Source organism: Triticum dicoccoides, chromosome 1B (genome assembly GCF_002162155.2).
Source record: "Triticum dicoccoides isolate Atlit2015 ecotype Zavitan chromosome 1B, WEW_v2.0, whole genome shotgun sequence".
In the NCBI taxonomy this organism is placed as follows: domain Eukaryota; kingdom Viridiplantae; phylum Streptophyta; class Magnoliopsida; order Poales; family Poaceae; genus Triticum; species Triticum dicoccoides.
This window is the reverse complement of record NC_041381.1, coordinates 161,014,555-161,029,190: the sequence shown is the minus strand read 5'-3', so window position 1 is coordinate 161,029,190 and position 14,636 is coordinate 161,014,555. Positions and strand designations below refer to the sequence as shown.

Below are 14,636 nucleotides of genomic sequence, written 5' to 3'. Positions count from 1 at the left end.
AAAGGAAGTTGAGGACGAATTTTCTCCAAGAGAGAGATGATGATATGAACATGATCATGGTTGCTTACAAGTTTATACTGCATGGAAATACTAGTTGAAAGGAGTTGTTGAGTCGAACAAAACATCATGTGACATTCATAAACATTTGGAGAAGTTTGCAAAGGTGAAAGCTAAACCTATGCATTCCATGAAGTATTTGTGTTGCCATAGGGGTATATCACTAGAAACTACATCAAATTTACTTTTCGACGCAAGAAAGCTCACATTATTTGGAGTTTGAGTCAAGCGTTCTAGCCATTCTCGTGGAAGGTGTCCAGACTGTCAAGGCTTCGCGAATTTTCAAGGAGTTCTCCAACAACTTCCAAAGTTGACGGCTTATTCCCCCAAGGAAACCATGCAAAGCTGGTAATTTTTTAAACATTTTCACACCTAGCTAAGGGGGTTGTCCTTGCTATAAAACCCCATATCCTTCATCCTTTAAGAAATCTTTTGTCAAACCATTTAGCTACAAGCTTATGCGGCAAGACTGCTATAGATCCGAGAGATCCTTACTACCTTTGCTCTTGTGAGTTCATCCGGATTCACCAGAAGGAGCCTCTAGTTCCCCCTAATTCGTGCTCTACGGTTTCAGATGTTTTATGTGGGTTAGTTCGGGTTTGTGATTCTACGATTCTTCAGACAACAAGTTGGAGTTCTTATAGCTCCAGTTAGTCATCATCAACGTACGGGTTGCATCCAACCTTGGCAGGTATAAAGCTAGTTATCCCAGGTGCTTGCAGCTAGTTATCCCTTCTGATTCAATCATACCACGTGAAGATCAGGCCACCCTCGGGCGTAAACTTGTTCAACAGTTTGCACCTATCATGATGCGGTGACACGCAGTGCGTCGTGATTCTTGTGCAGTATCCGATGGCACAAAGATTGTTCGCGTGAAAACAGTGGGTAAGGAGCGTCAGGTGTGTGTGTGTCATTATCAATATAATATGAATATATATCATAATGAGCAAGTTTGATGTTGTAGATGTTGATATATTTCAATATAAAAATTGATCAAATTTAGTGAAGCTTGACTTGGAATAAACTCAAAATTTTAATTATTTTGGAACGGATGGGTATCTTGCATTTTATTCAAGCATGAGACTAAAACCTCAAAACATGAGCCAGTGGCACAGAACATACATGCCGGTGCCGCGGTGCGGTATAACGCAGAACCGGAGACTCGACAGTTCTCGATTTTGGTGAACGTGGGCGGCAGTCCGGCGTAATTGTCAGGCGGTCATCACTACTCTGCTTTCTTTCCAAGCCCAAGATCCGGCGGCATGAGCTCCGTCACCTTCCTCGCGGCCGGCCTGACCTTGAGCCCCTCCCACCACGCGTTCACGTGGGGGAGCTCCGCCACCAGCGGCGCGTACTCCGTCTCCATGAAGTAGCGCGTGAAGGGGAAGTGGCTGAGGTCGGCGAGGCTGATGTCTTCCCCGGCGAGGTACCTCGACGCCGACAGCCGTGCCTCGTACACCTCCAGCACCTTCTTGAGCTTGGCCACGTTCTCGTCCACCACCGCCTGGTCCCGCGCGCCGCCCAGGAGCGGCAAGATGATGCACTGCACCACGATGGCGCTGACCGCGGGGTTGTACTGGTGGGCCTCCACCTCCAGCCACACGTCCACCATCGCCTCCGCCTCCGGCGAGCCGCAGCCCAGCAGCTCCGGCTTGTGCTTCCGGAGCACGTGCCTCGCGATCGCGCGCGACTCTGCGTGTGGAATTTGAGATTGTTAATAACTCGTTCGTACGTATACAAGTTTTCCATGCAGAAGAGAAGAGAGGTTGATGGAAGTAGGTGTACCGAAGAGGGTGAGGTCGCCGTCCTCGAGGACGGGGACCTGGCCGAAGGGGTTCCTGGCGAGGAAGTCCGGCTGGCGGTGGTCGCCGGCCGCGCGGCTCATGGGGACGAGCTCGTAGTCGACGCCGGCCTCCTCCAGGCACAGCATCGGGCGCGCCACGAACGGCGACACCGCCCACCCGTACACCTTCACCGCCGGCGCCATCCAACCTTGCTTGGTTTGCTCTGTTCTACTGGCTTTCGCTTCTTGGAGATGGACGCGTGTGTGCGCTCTGCTTGCTTGATTGCGCTGATACACATAGCGGAGTTGGTTAAATAGGCAGACCGACGCGTCACTGCTTGCGTCCTGAGCTGACCGACGATGCAGTCCAGATCCACATCGTCGTACTATGATGTTTTTGTAAGCCCGGTGGGTGAGATGTGCATGGGCAGTTCGTCGCCGAGCAACTTTTTCATCATTTTTCCAGTAAACATTTGGAACATGTTTTCTTAATGACTTTAAGAAAGAAACTGGGGCACGACCCTTGGGCTATTGTGGGCGAAGGTGACACCGATTTAACATCCTCCATGAAACTAAGGCATCTTCAAAACAGTTCGAAAGTTTGCGGCATAAGATACAAACAGGGTATCAAAATTAAATTTACAAAAGAGAAGATGCTAATGACCAATAATACTTCAATATTCTAATCTTAAAACAAGCCTGATACTTTTTTTAAGAATCATAACAAGCCGAGACACGAGACATATCAAATGATATCAGCATGCGTATATATATCAATCTAACCGGACGGCCAACACTTCTCCAAAATCGCTAACGAAAGTGTAGAATTGACGTTCTTATATTTCAAGGCAGAAATCTGCAGCCCTTCAAAGATCGGCCCTCCCAGGGTATCTTGGGAATGGAATGACATCTCTGATGTTCTCCAGGCCCGTCGCGAAAAGGATCATCCTCTCGAACCCCAGGCCGAACCCGCTGTGCTTCACTGAGCCAAAACGTCGGAGGTCCAGGTACCACTCGTACGGCTCCAGAGGAAGATCGGCGTCCAGTATCCTATGGAACAAGATGTTACGCAGTAAGCTCACATGTCATAAAGAAACAATCCATAAGTTTGTATTCTTTATGTAGAGCTCTTACAATTACAAAATCTGTCAAGAACATGAGAATGCAAGTTTTTTACAGTACAAAATGTATTCATTGACATCGATTTGTACCCAGAAAAAAAAGGCTAACCGGAAGATTACCAAAATAAAAGGATGCCCATATCATAAAATAATGTAAAATAGTCTCAGATTGCTAGTGTTTTATTAGAGAACCAAAACCATAGTGCACGTTGGGATGATGCAACTACTATCATCATCATGTTGAGTGCGTCAATCCACAACAGTGTTCAACAGTATCAGACACTAGGTGTTAAACAAAACTAAGATAATACTCCCTTCGTCCCAAAATTCTTGTCTTAGATTTGTTTACATACGGATGTATCTATTCATATTTTAGTGTTACATACATCCGTATCTAGATAAATCTAAGACAAGAATTTTGGGACGGAGGGAGTATATGCCATAAGCAAAAACAAACAACTCAGGTAGAAAGTACACAACTCTCTAACAACAGGGTGATCACTACAAAAAAAAATCTACTTGTATAAGAAAAAAAGCAGATCTTCACTCGACTTTGAATCATTCAAGTAGCAACAAGAATAAAATAACATGTAAAAGTCACTGAGACACAAAATAGTCTGCAGTCAAATTTAGGTGATGCTACCTTTGCTTAAGAATATCAAGACGCTCCTCCCTTTGGCTTCCACCGATTAATTCACCAACCTAGGAAAATGGTACTCAAAAAGTAAGTGATCGCAACTATAGATTTAAGGCATGAATCAGTACTGAACCTACCGGGCACAATTCCCACTGTCATGCTTAACAAAGAATATAAAAGCAGATACAGAAATTGAACTGTGGAATAATCATCATTGCAAGACTATTGCTTTTGCAAAAGTATAAAAATCATTTGATATCATAATTTAACAGATTATGTACCTTGGGAACAAGAACATCCATTGCAGCTACTGTCTTCTGGTCATCATTGAGCCTCATGTAAAATGCCTTTATTCCTTTTGGGTAGTTATACACAATAACTGGCTTCTTAAATATCACCTCAGTCAAATACCTTCATGCCAAAAGAAAGAATTACAAATCTAAACAAGGGTAAATAACTGATACCAAAATAGCAGTAGAAATTCCAATCTCCATACCTCTCATGCTCAGACGCTAAATCAATTCCCCATTCAACCTTGTTCTCAAACTTCTTATCTACACCTTCTAAGATCTCCACAGCCTTTGTATATGAAATGTGTTCAAACGGAGTAGAGGAAACAAGCTCCAGACGCTCAATTGCAGTCTTGTCCACATGTTTAACCATGAATTCCATGTCTTCTCGGCAATGCTTGAGTAACCATTTGCACAGGTACTGTACATACCTTTCAGCACAGTTCATATCATCCTGTAGCACGGTTCATTAAGGCCAAAATTAATACCGTTCACCAAAATAATTTCACGTAATAATCTAGATAGATAAGTCAGGCCAGAAATAATCTGAATGTAGTTAAGATGGGCTCACCTGCAAGTTTGCAAATGCAATTTCTGGTTCAACCATCCAAAACTCTGCCAAATGTCTTGATGTATGTGAGTTCTCTGCCCGGAATGTCGGTCCAAAGGTATACACATTACTGAGAGCACAAGCATAAGTTTCAACCTGAAGTTGGCCTGAAACAGTCAGAAAAGCTTGACGCTTGAAGAAGTCATTCTCAAATGCAATTTTCCCATCATCCTTGAGTGGAAGTCCAGGTTTCAACTTAGACCGCTCTTCCACCCTTAACACATTCTCTTTAGCTTTTGTAAGCACGGAAACAGCAGCAGTTATCTCTTGCTTGCTAGCTTTTGCTGCTTTCAGTTGTGCAACTGCATCTCCTTTCTCTTTAACAACAAGCTTAGCAGCCTCAACGTCAGCTTCTGATGGTGCAGGGTTCTCCTTAAGCTCCTTCTCCACCTTTTCAGCCTGGCTGAATAAGGCAGTGACTTGGAACATCTCACCTGCACCCTCACAGTCGCTGGTGGTTATTATGGGGGTGTGAATATACAAAAATCCATTTTCATCGAAAAAACTGTGTGTCGCATAGGCAAGCTGGTGCCTTATCCGAGCAACTGCGCCTATCTGCAGAAGATTAGAGAGCAAGTGTTAAGCTAATTCTTACAGACCAAAGCAGAGGGGAATCAGCGTGAAATAATTAATTGCAAGAAGGTAAAATATTTCTTTCTCATTACTGCAGATCTAGCCTTGGTATACTGTACACCAATATCCAAACAAGCAAATTCATCAAAATGCTAACCAGCATTTCATCAACTATATTTCACGATGTAAGAGCAAAACCAAGTATAGAACCCCCACGCTGAAATAGTCCGATTGCATATGTGGTGGATACTTCAGAAATAGTAAATCAAGCCATAACTGCCTCTATCTATAGTAACATGTCACAGCCAAGAAAATCCAGCATCCATCCATTAGCGGCCTGAATTAACTAATGCTTCCCATTAGCACAGTAAAAAAATTTAAAAACATAACAGAAAACTGCATCATGAACCTACAGCCTTTAAGTTCATAATACATCAAGCAACCAAGCCTATGACACCCTAGTATGCTGCAAACTCCATAGCTTTAACTATAACTAAAATTCTCACTGGGGAATTGCAAAATGAAAGCATAGAGGTAAGACTGAAACTACTCATTTTGATTAGGTGGCACAAATGAAGCAAGATAAACAGCATAACAAATATAAAAGAAGATACAAAAAGACAGCCTATCATTTGGTAATTCCAGGGGTAAGCCTCACAGGAATAAATGGACACTGGCATTACTATCAGGAAACTGCGGATTCTAAGAATCAACTTCATCGAGCTATAACAAAGGCCAAAACACTTAATTTCTGTATTTGGACTGTCTCAATAATCAGCAAAGGTGAGTAGAAATGAGCAAACACTACATCAGCGGATACAGCTGTACACGGAAAGTTCTGGTTTCATATGAATCACTCAAGATTCTCACGACAACGTCCAAAATCCAATTCAATGCATAATAAGAATAAGAACAAAAACTATGAATTATACCGTGTTGGTGCGTGCACGCAGGTGGACGAAGTCCCTGAGCGTCTCGAGCGTGATCTTGGTCTTGGGCAGCGGGTAGGCGGCGGCGTCCACCTCCCCGAGCTCGATGACCCGCTCCACCTTCAACTCGATGCGCTGCTTGGCTTCCGCGGGGGGCTTCTTGAGCACGCCCTCGACGAGCACGGAGGTGCCCGTGTGGGTGAGCTGCGCGAGCGGGTGCACGTCCTTTTCGACCATGACCTGGAGGTTCCCCTGGCAGGACCCATCGTTGACCTCGAGGAAGGCGAACTCGCCCTTGCCCTGCTGGCGGCCGGTCTTGACCCAGCCTCCGACGACCACGCGCTCCCCGGCCATGGCGTCGCCGGCGTCCAGGATGGCGCGGATGCGGGTGCGGGAGGTCGGCGGCTCGAGGTCCGAGGAGGGCGGGGAGGAGATGGAGGCGGCGGCCAGCTGCGCCGTCGGCGGGGCCGATGCCGCGTCGTCGGCCATGGCGGCGGGTTCGGGCGGGCGGGCTCCGGGGGCTGTGGCGGCTGCGAGGGGATTAGGGTTTTTGGGTGGTGCGCGCGTCTGGACTGCTACTTGGTGGTGGCCCGGTCGATAGGCTGCGATGAGGGAAGAGGAGGACGAGGGGCTCCACAGCCGTCGGATCAGCATCGAGAAATAAGAATCGAGAAATAAGAATCAGGAGGATCCTCCCGGCTCCTCAGCGATTTGGGCTTCCTGGCCGTTGGATCGGGTGGCTTGATTGGATCTGGGCCGTCGGATCGACCCCTGGAATGACCTCGTCCGTCGGATAAAAAAAATACTGCTAGAATGAATAGTTACTCCCGTTTCGTGCCACCGCGGGTAATTTCCTTGCCCCGTCGGGGGCATTTTCGTCATTTCACATGGCTGAAAAAAATATCCAAATCGACAGGGTGACCACGGGGTCGTCGCTCCTCCCCCACTTGAGGCGCGCCCTCTCCTCTTCCTCGTGCACCGCGCCTCTCCCTCCCTCCAAACCCTAGGGCCGCTCGCGCCTCCCTGCCCGCCGTCGGCCGCCGCCGCACCGCGCGCCCGTGCGCAGGGTTGAGAAGGAGAACCACCGCCCGTCCCCGGGGCGCGAGAAGGACGACCCCTCGCCTCTCTCCCTCCTTCCAAACTTTAGAGCCGCCCGCCCCTCCCTGCCCTGTCGCTGTCCCCGCAGCCGGCCACCGCACCGCAAGCCCATGCGTAGGAGGGTGAGAAGGAGAACCACCGCCCGTCCCTGGAGCGCGAGGAGGACGACCCCGACGTCGAGATCACGCGCATCGAGCCCGAGATCCTGCGCCTCTCCTCCCGCTTCCTCCACCTCCGCGTCTTCCCATGAGCGCGAGGAGGCCCAGGGCGACATGGCGCCGGTGCTCCCCAGCGCAGCCACTTCGCCGATGGCCAGGTGATCCGTTCCCCTGCCTAGAGGTGCTGGTGGTCTCATTCAGTTCTGGCTTTTCGTTTTTCATTGATTGTGCGTCGGATTTTTTTGCAGGATTGTTGTTGTCTTCCGTTCCTCGAATTCTCGTACATGCCAGCATCCAGTTTGTGCTCGTGGTGGCCTTCTTGCCATAGCTACGTCCATGAATCTGCAAGTTTAGCCCTCCTTTCTTTAACCTTCCTTTCTTTAACCCTCTATTCTTTCTGTCCATTCGATTCATCAACAATATCCGTGTGCATGATTTTTTCCATGGCAGGTGTAGGTTTTTTATTAAAGCCTAGGTGATTTCATGTGTCTTGGTTGGTGGTCTATCTTCTTTTTGTTTCTCCTATTTATCCTGAGAGACCAGGCTGCTGTTCTCTTTGGAGGAGAGGCTTTTGTTGCCTTGCTTAATTTTGTTTGGTAGTTCCCTTTGTGTTCGGTAGTGAGACATGTGTTGGTCTACACAGGTATTTCTTTTGTCTGTCAAATGCTACCAAACAAACCAGTGCCATGGTGGCTAGGATGGGTCCTCTTAGATGTCCATTCGGATTACAAATTGTGGAGGGACCGGTCAACATTTTTAGTATTTTACTACATGGCTGCTAAGTATACATAGATTTAGGAAAACTACCTGCGGTAATTCCTGCTCCGGCATGCGTTTTCTCTTAATTCTTGAATTATGAATTCAGACCAAGATTTATGAATTCTAATTATTAGTTTAGCTGTTCAATGGGGAGAATGAGAGTTCTACCATTGAACTGAATGACTCCTTTGATGAGACCAGCATGCGTTTTGTGCGGCGCATCCAGGAGTCTGAGGTGAAGGAGGCTTTAAAAAGGATGAAAGGAGGTAAGGCGATGGGCCCTGATTGTATCCCCATTGAGGTGTGGAAAGGTCTCGGGGACATAGCGATAGTATGGCTAACCAAGCTTTTCAACCTCATTTTTCGGGCAAACAAGATGCCAGAAGAATGGAGACGGAGTATATTAGTACCAATCTTCAAGAACAAGGGGGATGTTCAGAGTTGTACTAATTACCATGGAATTAAGCGATGAGCCATACAATGAAGCTATGGGAGAGAGTCATTGAGCACCGCTTAAGAAGAATGACAAGCGTGACCAAAAATCAGTTTGGTTTCATGCCTGGGAGGTCGACCATGGAAGCCATTTTCTTGGTACGACAACTTATGGAGAGATATAGGGAGCATAAGAAGGACTTGCATATGGTGTTCATTGACTTGGAGAAGGCCTATGATAAGATACCGCGGAATGTCATGTGGTGGGCCTTGGAGAAACACAAAGTCCCAGCAAAGTACATTACCCTCATCAAGGACATGTACAATAATGTTGTGACAAGTGTTCGAACAAGTGATGTCGACACCGATGACTTCTCGATTAAGATAGGACTGCATCAGGGGTCAGCTTTGAGCCCTTATCTTTTTGCATTGGTGATGGATGAGGTCACAAGGGGTGTACAAGGAGATATCCCATGGTGTATGCTCTTTGCGGATGATGTGGTGCTAGTTGACGATAGTCGGACGGGGGTAAATAGGAAGTTAGAGTTATGGAGACAAACCTTGGAATTGAAAGGGTTTAGGCTTAGTAGAACTAAAACCGAGTACATGATGTGCGGTTTCAGTACTACTAGCTGTGAGGAGGAGGAGGTTAGCCTTGATGGCCAGGTGGTACCTCGGAAGGACACCTTTCGGTATTTGGGGCCAATGTTGCAGGAGGATGGGGGTATTGATGAAGATGTGAACCATCGAATCAAAACCGGATGGATGAAGTGGCGCCAAGCTTCTGGCATTCTCTGTAACAAGAGAGTGCCACAAAAGCTAAAAGGCAAGTTCTACAGGACGGCGTTCGACCCGCAATGTTGTATGGCGCGGAGTGTTGGCCGACTAAAAGGCGACATGTTCAACAGTTAGGTGTGGCGGAGATGCGTATGTTGAGATGGATGTGTGGCCACACGAGGAAGGATCGAGTCCGGAATGATGATATACGAGATAGAGTTGGGGTAGCACCAATTGAGGAGAAGCTTGTCCAACATCGTTTGAGATGGTTTGGGCATATTCAGCGCAGGCCTCCAGAAGCTCCAATGCATAGCGGACGGCTAAAGCGTGCGGAAAATGTCAAGAGAGGGCGGGGTCGACCGATTTTGACATGGGAGGAGTCCGTTAAGAGAGACCTGAAGGATTGGAGTATCGACAAAGAGCTAGCTATGGACAGGGGTGCGTGGAAGCTTGCTATCCATGTGCTAGAGCCATGAGTTGGTTGCGAGATCTTATGGGTTTCACCTCTAGCCTACCCCAACTTGTTTGGGACTAAAGGCTTTGTTGTTGTTGTTGTATTGTGCCTTTTATCCAAGTTGATCATATGAAATCTTTAAATAACTTATTATCCATTGGTTCCTCTGCCTGCTCAATGGAAACAATATCGTGAGACATAATAGGGAGTATATTAGACAAATACGCATCTTTGTAGTGAGATGACATGCTCTCAAGTATCTTGCAGCGCCAACATATAGTTAAGATGTATTAGTATGTTTGAATGTTCCAACAAGTAGCCCGACTACTCATACTTGTAGTAATTTTAAGCTTCAATTTATTATGTTTGTGGTTTCAAGCTAGGATTAGCACTTCCTGATGTTATTTTTGGCTTTGGATTGTAAGTAAACTCTTTTTAGATGAGCATCCTTTTCCACCGACAAATAATAGCCAATCAATATTTCCTTGATATATTTTGCATTACCGATATACTTTACATGTAGAGATTATCAACGTTTATATGAGACCAATAATAGTTGTCGAAATTTTGTAGTTGTGTGCTATTGCCTGCAAGATACTGGATTCTTATAGTCAATTAACTGGGAGATGATAACTACATTACTCTGTTATTTTGTAGTTGCGTTGCTAATCTTGACACGATGAAACACATTACTCTGTTATGTCCATGATGTTTCAGTCCTACCTTACTCCGCTAAATTCTTCTACCTATAAAAGGGGGGCAGAGTGAACCTGCTGACATATCTTAATTGTTATGTTGTGATTGAATTGCAGTTGCTTGGTACCGTGAGAACGTGGAGATGTGCAGGCTCATGGAGCAGGTTGTGTTCTCGGATCCATACATGGCCTCTAAATACACTTGCAGGGATTCACCTCTTCTTGACGCTGAAGCGGTCCGAGAGGATGATGGGTTCAAGTGGAGATTGCTGAATTGAAATAAATGTAATCAGCTAGCTCTGAATTTATGCAGATTGGTTGGACTGCAGGTTTATTGAGAGAGCCCAGGCTCTGATTCATGGAGATTTCCATACTGGTTCCAACATGCTGACCACAGATTTCACTCAAGTGATTGATCCAGAGTTTGCCTTGTACACACCAGTGGGTTACCGCATTGGGGCTTTCTTGGAGAACCTGATTAATGGCATACTTTGCACAGGATGGGCATGCTGATCAAAAAATGATTGTAAAGTATGTATACCAACTCTATGTTAATCTTGTCTTGCTGACACCCAGTTTTACTCGTACACTCACTCCGCGGTAATACTTTTCTGTTTACTAATTAATTTGTTTCTTTAATGCACGTGTGTGATTACCTTATCAACCATTTACTGTTTATTTAGAAATTCTTAGTATACATATTTGGAATATGGCTTTATTTTTTAGGAATGAATATGTTTTTTGTAAAGAAGGCATATACCCAGCTTAAATATGATGGACCTCTCTACTACTAGAATGAGTAACCGATGCCTTAGGATATACAAAGGAGGGTGGTTGGCTGAAAGAGTTTATCACCTAAAAAAATTGTTGTGTTTGGAATGACTTGCCTTATTAAAAGTCCACTTATTTATTTTTCCCTTTTGATAGGTCAAATGCATAATCCTACCCAGCTTTATGTAAGTAGACAGTTGGTGTCCTATAGATCTGCAATACCTTCATTATAGGTGTGACTGATTAATAGACAAAATCGTGGACATTGGTCAGGTGGTGATTGTGCCTTTCCTCTTTTGTAACAAGATGATTCTGTATCAATGTGCCGGTGAGACTTTACTATACCCATTCTGTCAGTAGAACATTCTTTTAGGAGATTGTTTTATTTGTTTTGGTTGAGATATACTAAAGGCTGTGTACCTGTGAAAAGAAAAGACACTTCCAAGTTTTGTATGTCTCAAGTGCATCTTATAATGCTCCTACTCTTAGTACTTGCTATCGCATGTTTATGCTCTTAGTACTGAATGTAGTGTCAAGTGATTAGCTTTTGTGGTCTCATGAACACGCTGAACTTGATGCGGCCTTGTAATTCAATGACCATGTTGAACTTGATGATGTCTTGCTTCTCATACAAATGTTGAACTTGATGATGGCTATTTTTTTGTGGTCTTATGAACGTACCGAAATTATTATGCCTTACAGTCATGCATTATTCTGCCTTATAGTCATGATGAAGATACTGTGCCTGATATTGATATGGAGAGTAGAGAGATTTGGATTGCACCACCAAAGGGTCTTCTCGAGGTCAACACATGTCCTGAGAAATCAAAGAAAGAAAGGCGTGCGATGGTTAGGTCCGCGTCATCCTTTTATTGCATGCGATGATCTCTTTTATGGTACATAACTTGCGCTTCAAAAAATCATTTCTGATCCAAAGAGCTATAATGTTGATACCAGCAGTAGCAGCGTTCCTGACTATTGTAGATGATAGATGGATCTCATGTAACAATTCTTACAATGAGCATATGTGATTGAAATGTCTTGCTTTAGGTTCTAACAAAGATTGATGCAATGATCTGAGCTACTTTTTTTGTTGTTTGTTGTGTTCTTTCAGATAAACCGTTTCTATTTTATGTTACAGGATTGGAACGAAAAGAAGAAACTACAGCGTTGCATAACTGCAGCAAAGAAGGTACTGCATGAGATGGAACAGGGTCATATTCTAGAAGGTTAGATCTGAATTAATGTTCATCATATTTGCTCTGTACTAATGATTGTCTTCAGGGATGATTCCATTCATATTGCTCTGAATTAATCATACTCGCATGCTACCTCATTACCTTATTATGTTACAACTTTGCTGAAAAAGCCATTGTTGGTATTTGGAGTACAGACTGTAGAATTAGGATCCTCTGACATCTATTTACTACTCTGAATTAGTTATTATTTGATGACCATATAAAGCCACATTTCCAAATAATATATATTAGTTTGTCTATTCAATGCTGTCATTTTCCATTTTTATAGGCATTAAGATCTCCCTGCTATTTTTGTTCTAAGGATGCACTTTAGCATAGCACTCTACTGCTGCGATTACATGCAGGTATAAAATCAATGCTAACTGTGGGGTCTCCCCTTCTGGCCTTTTCTGTACTCATAAGAGGTACAAAGAGACACAATTGGTTTTAGTTCTGTATGGTCTGATGTATTTATATTTATCCAGTGAAAAAGCACCTTGCTTGCTTTTGTAGCTAAAGAAACTCCCTATTTATATTAATATATACTTGCATATATTGTTTAAATGAGCATTAAGAACTGTTTGTGATATCAATTGGTGAGGTCGGGTTTACTTTTATATTGTTTGGATCGTGTTTACATGTTTTTCTTTGTAGCAAGTGCTCTACAATTTTATATTGGCCACACTTGCAATGCTTATAGAATTCCAAGTACAGAGGAAATTGTTTGTAAAATGTGTGTACATTTTAAAAAAATAGATAAGGTTCCTTCAAAAGTTTATTTAGCATATTCAATATTTACGAGATGATAGAAGTTTTTTTGTATGCGTTACCACAAGAAATGAATCTTATCTTCGATTGCAGCTACAAGAAATCTGACTACGCCCGCCTGGCAAAATAGGTAATCGCCTGACGGGTTTGGCCAATGATGATAGTCATTTAGTTTTACTGCTTGCCCTGATTATGATTGTTGCATTGCATATGGTTGCTCCCCATTGATGATAAATGGCGAACAACTATGGTATTTTTCCGGCTTAACCACATAAGGTTGTCATGTGCACCTCGAACCCATATGTCACTCCAACGTTTTCCTTTCTACTCCATATAAGGTTCTGGTATCTCTCAGTTCATACTCAAGGCATTCATATATGTTTTCTGAGATTTGCTAAATTTAACCATCCTTGCCTTGGTCAAAAATGTTTATGAACTGATAAAGCCAAAAAAGAATGTGTGCTGTTGTTGTGCTCACTGCTCAAAAGAAGAATCCAACCATAGTGAGGTGAGCACAAATAGGGGTTGGGACAGAAAAATGTCCTTGTATTTCTTCTCATGCGACCGGCTAATTTTGTGTGTTCATTTCATGCCCAGAGTCTTGCAGGTTGTACGCGTGCTGATATTTTTATGTGGTTCCTTGTGTCTTTGTTTCATGTTTATTTCAGGTTTTCCTTTGTGGCCTTGTGTAACAACCAAGCATCCGATATATAGTAACATCATTGAAGGGGCAAGGAGCGGCAATCCAATATACACCGGCGATGAAGGTATATTCGTATACAATATGTATATGGTACTGTCATCTCGGGCTTCCTCGTACTTCATGTTTGACCTTTGTGCCTATTCATGTAATAAGGATGTGATTTGGCATGTTGATTGCCTTTCTATCCGCTGATTTTTGTTTCTCATTTTATGATTAGAATTTCAGGAAAATACCATTGTATGATTATATCGGTTTAACTCCAGTTCACATTCTTTACTTTGTCAAGCGCATGCTATGGTTCATATTATAACTCCGTTTCTGTGTATTTTACTATTCAAGTGCATGCTATGGTTCAGAGCAAAATTCAGTTTCCAATTATAATTCAGTGATGTTCTCACGTTAGATTTTATTTTGCATAATTGTAGAAAGTGGGGATGTACATCCGTGGACCCGCTGTCCCTGAATTGGTTCGTCGACGTATGATCTTTCATAATGTGTTGTTAACATATCTCTGGAATAAGCTCTTATCTTCAGTACATATAGTTTGGCTGATTATTTTTAGGGGCCCTTTTTGGAAAGGCTTTGACATGCTGTTTGAATTGTGGCCTTTGGTTAATAGAATTTGAACATGTGACTTTATCTTAGTGTCAACCATCTAAGGATTTACTGACCTGTTCTTAATGATATATAGAGTAGGCAGTAGTGCATGGTAATAATAAAAATACATGATCTGTGTGTCCAGGACACATGCCCATGATTCATAATGATTTGCGGCAGTCTTAG

The 14,636-nt window shown here is 43.8% G+C and overlaps 2 protein-coding genes across 2 annotated transcripts; both read right to left on the bottom strand.

Annotated features, from left to right (window-relative positions):
- Positions 1–1,107: 1,107 nt before the first annotated feature.
- LOC119325506 (glutathione S-transferase 4-like) lies at positions 1,108–2,122 on the bottom strand. The gene is made up of 2 exons (XM_037599245.1): positions 1,843–2,122; positions 1,108–1,749 (listed from the first exon to the last, which is right to left on the bottom strand). The coding sequence occupies exons 1-2, from the start codon at positions 2,042–2,044 to the stop codon at positions 1,283–1,285; spliced, it is 669 nt and encodes a 222-aa protein (XP_037455142.1). The 5' UTR covers positions 2,045–2,122; the 3' UTR covers positions 1,108–1,282.
- A 285-nt stretch (positions 2,123–2,407) lies between these two features.
- On the bottom strand, positions 2,408–6,556 carry LOC119325493 (asparagine--tRNA ligase, cytoplasmic 1-like). The gene is made up of 6 exons (XM_037599239.1): positions 6,004–6,556; positions 4,460–5,053; positions 4,095–4,342; positions 3,880–4,009; positions 3,605–3,663; positions 2,408–2,890 (listed from the first exon to the last, which is right to left on the bottom strand). Exons 1-6 carry the CDS (start codon positions 6,487–6,489, stop codon positions 2,707–2,709), a joined length of 1,701 nt encoding a protein of 566 aa, XP_037455136.1. The 5' UTR covers positions 6,490–6,556; the 3' UTR covers positions 2,408–2,706.
- Positions 6,557–14,636: the final 8,080 nt, after the last annotated feature.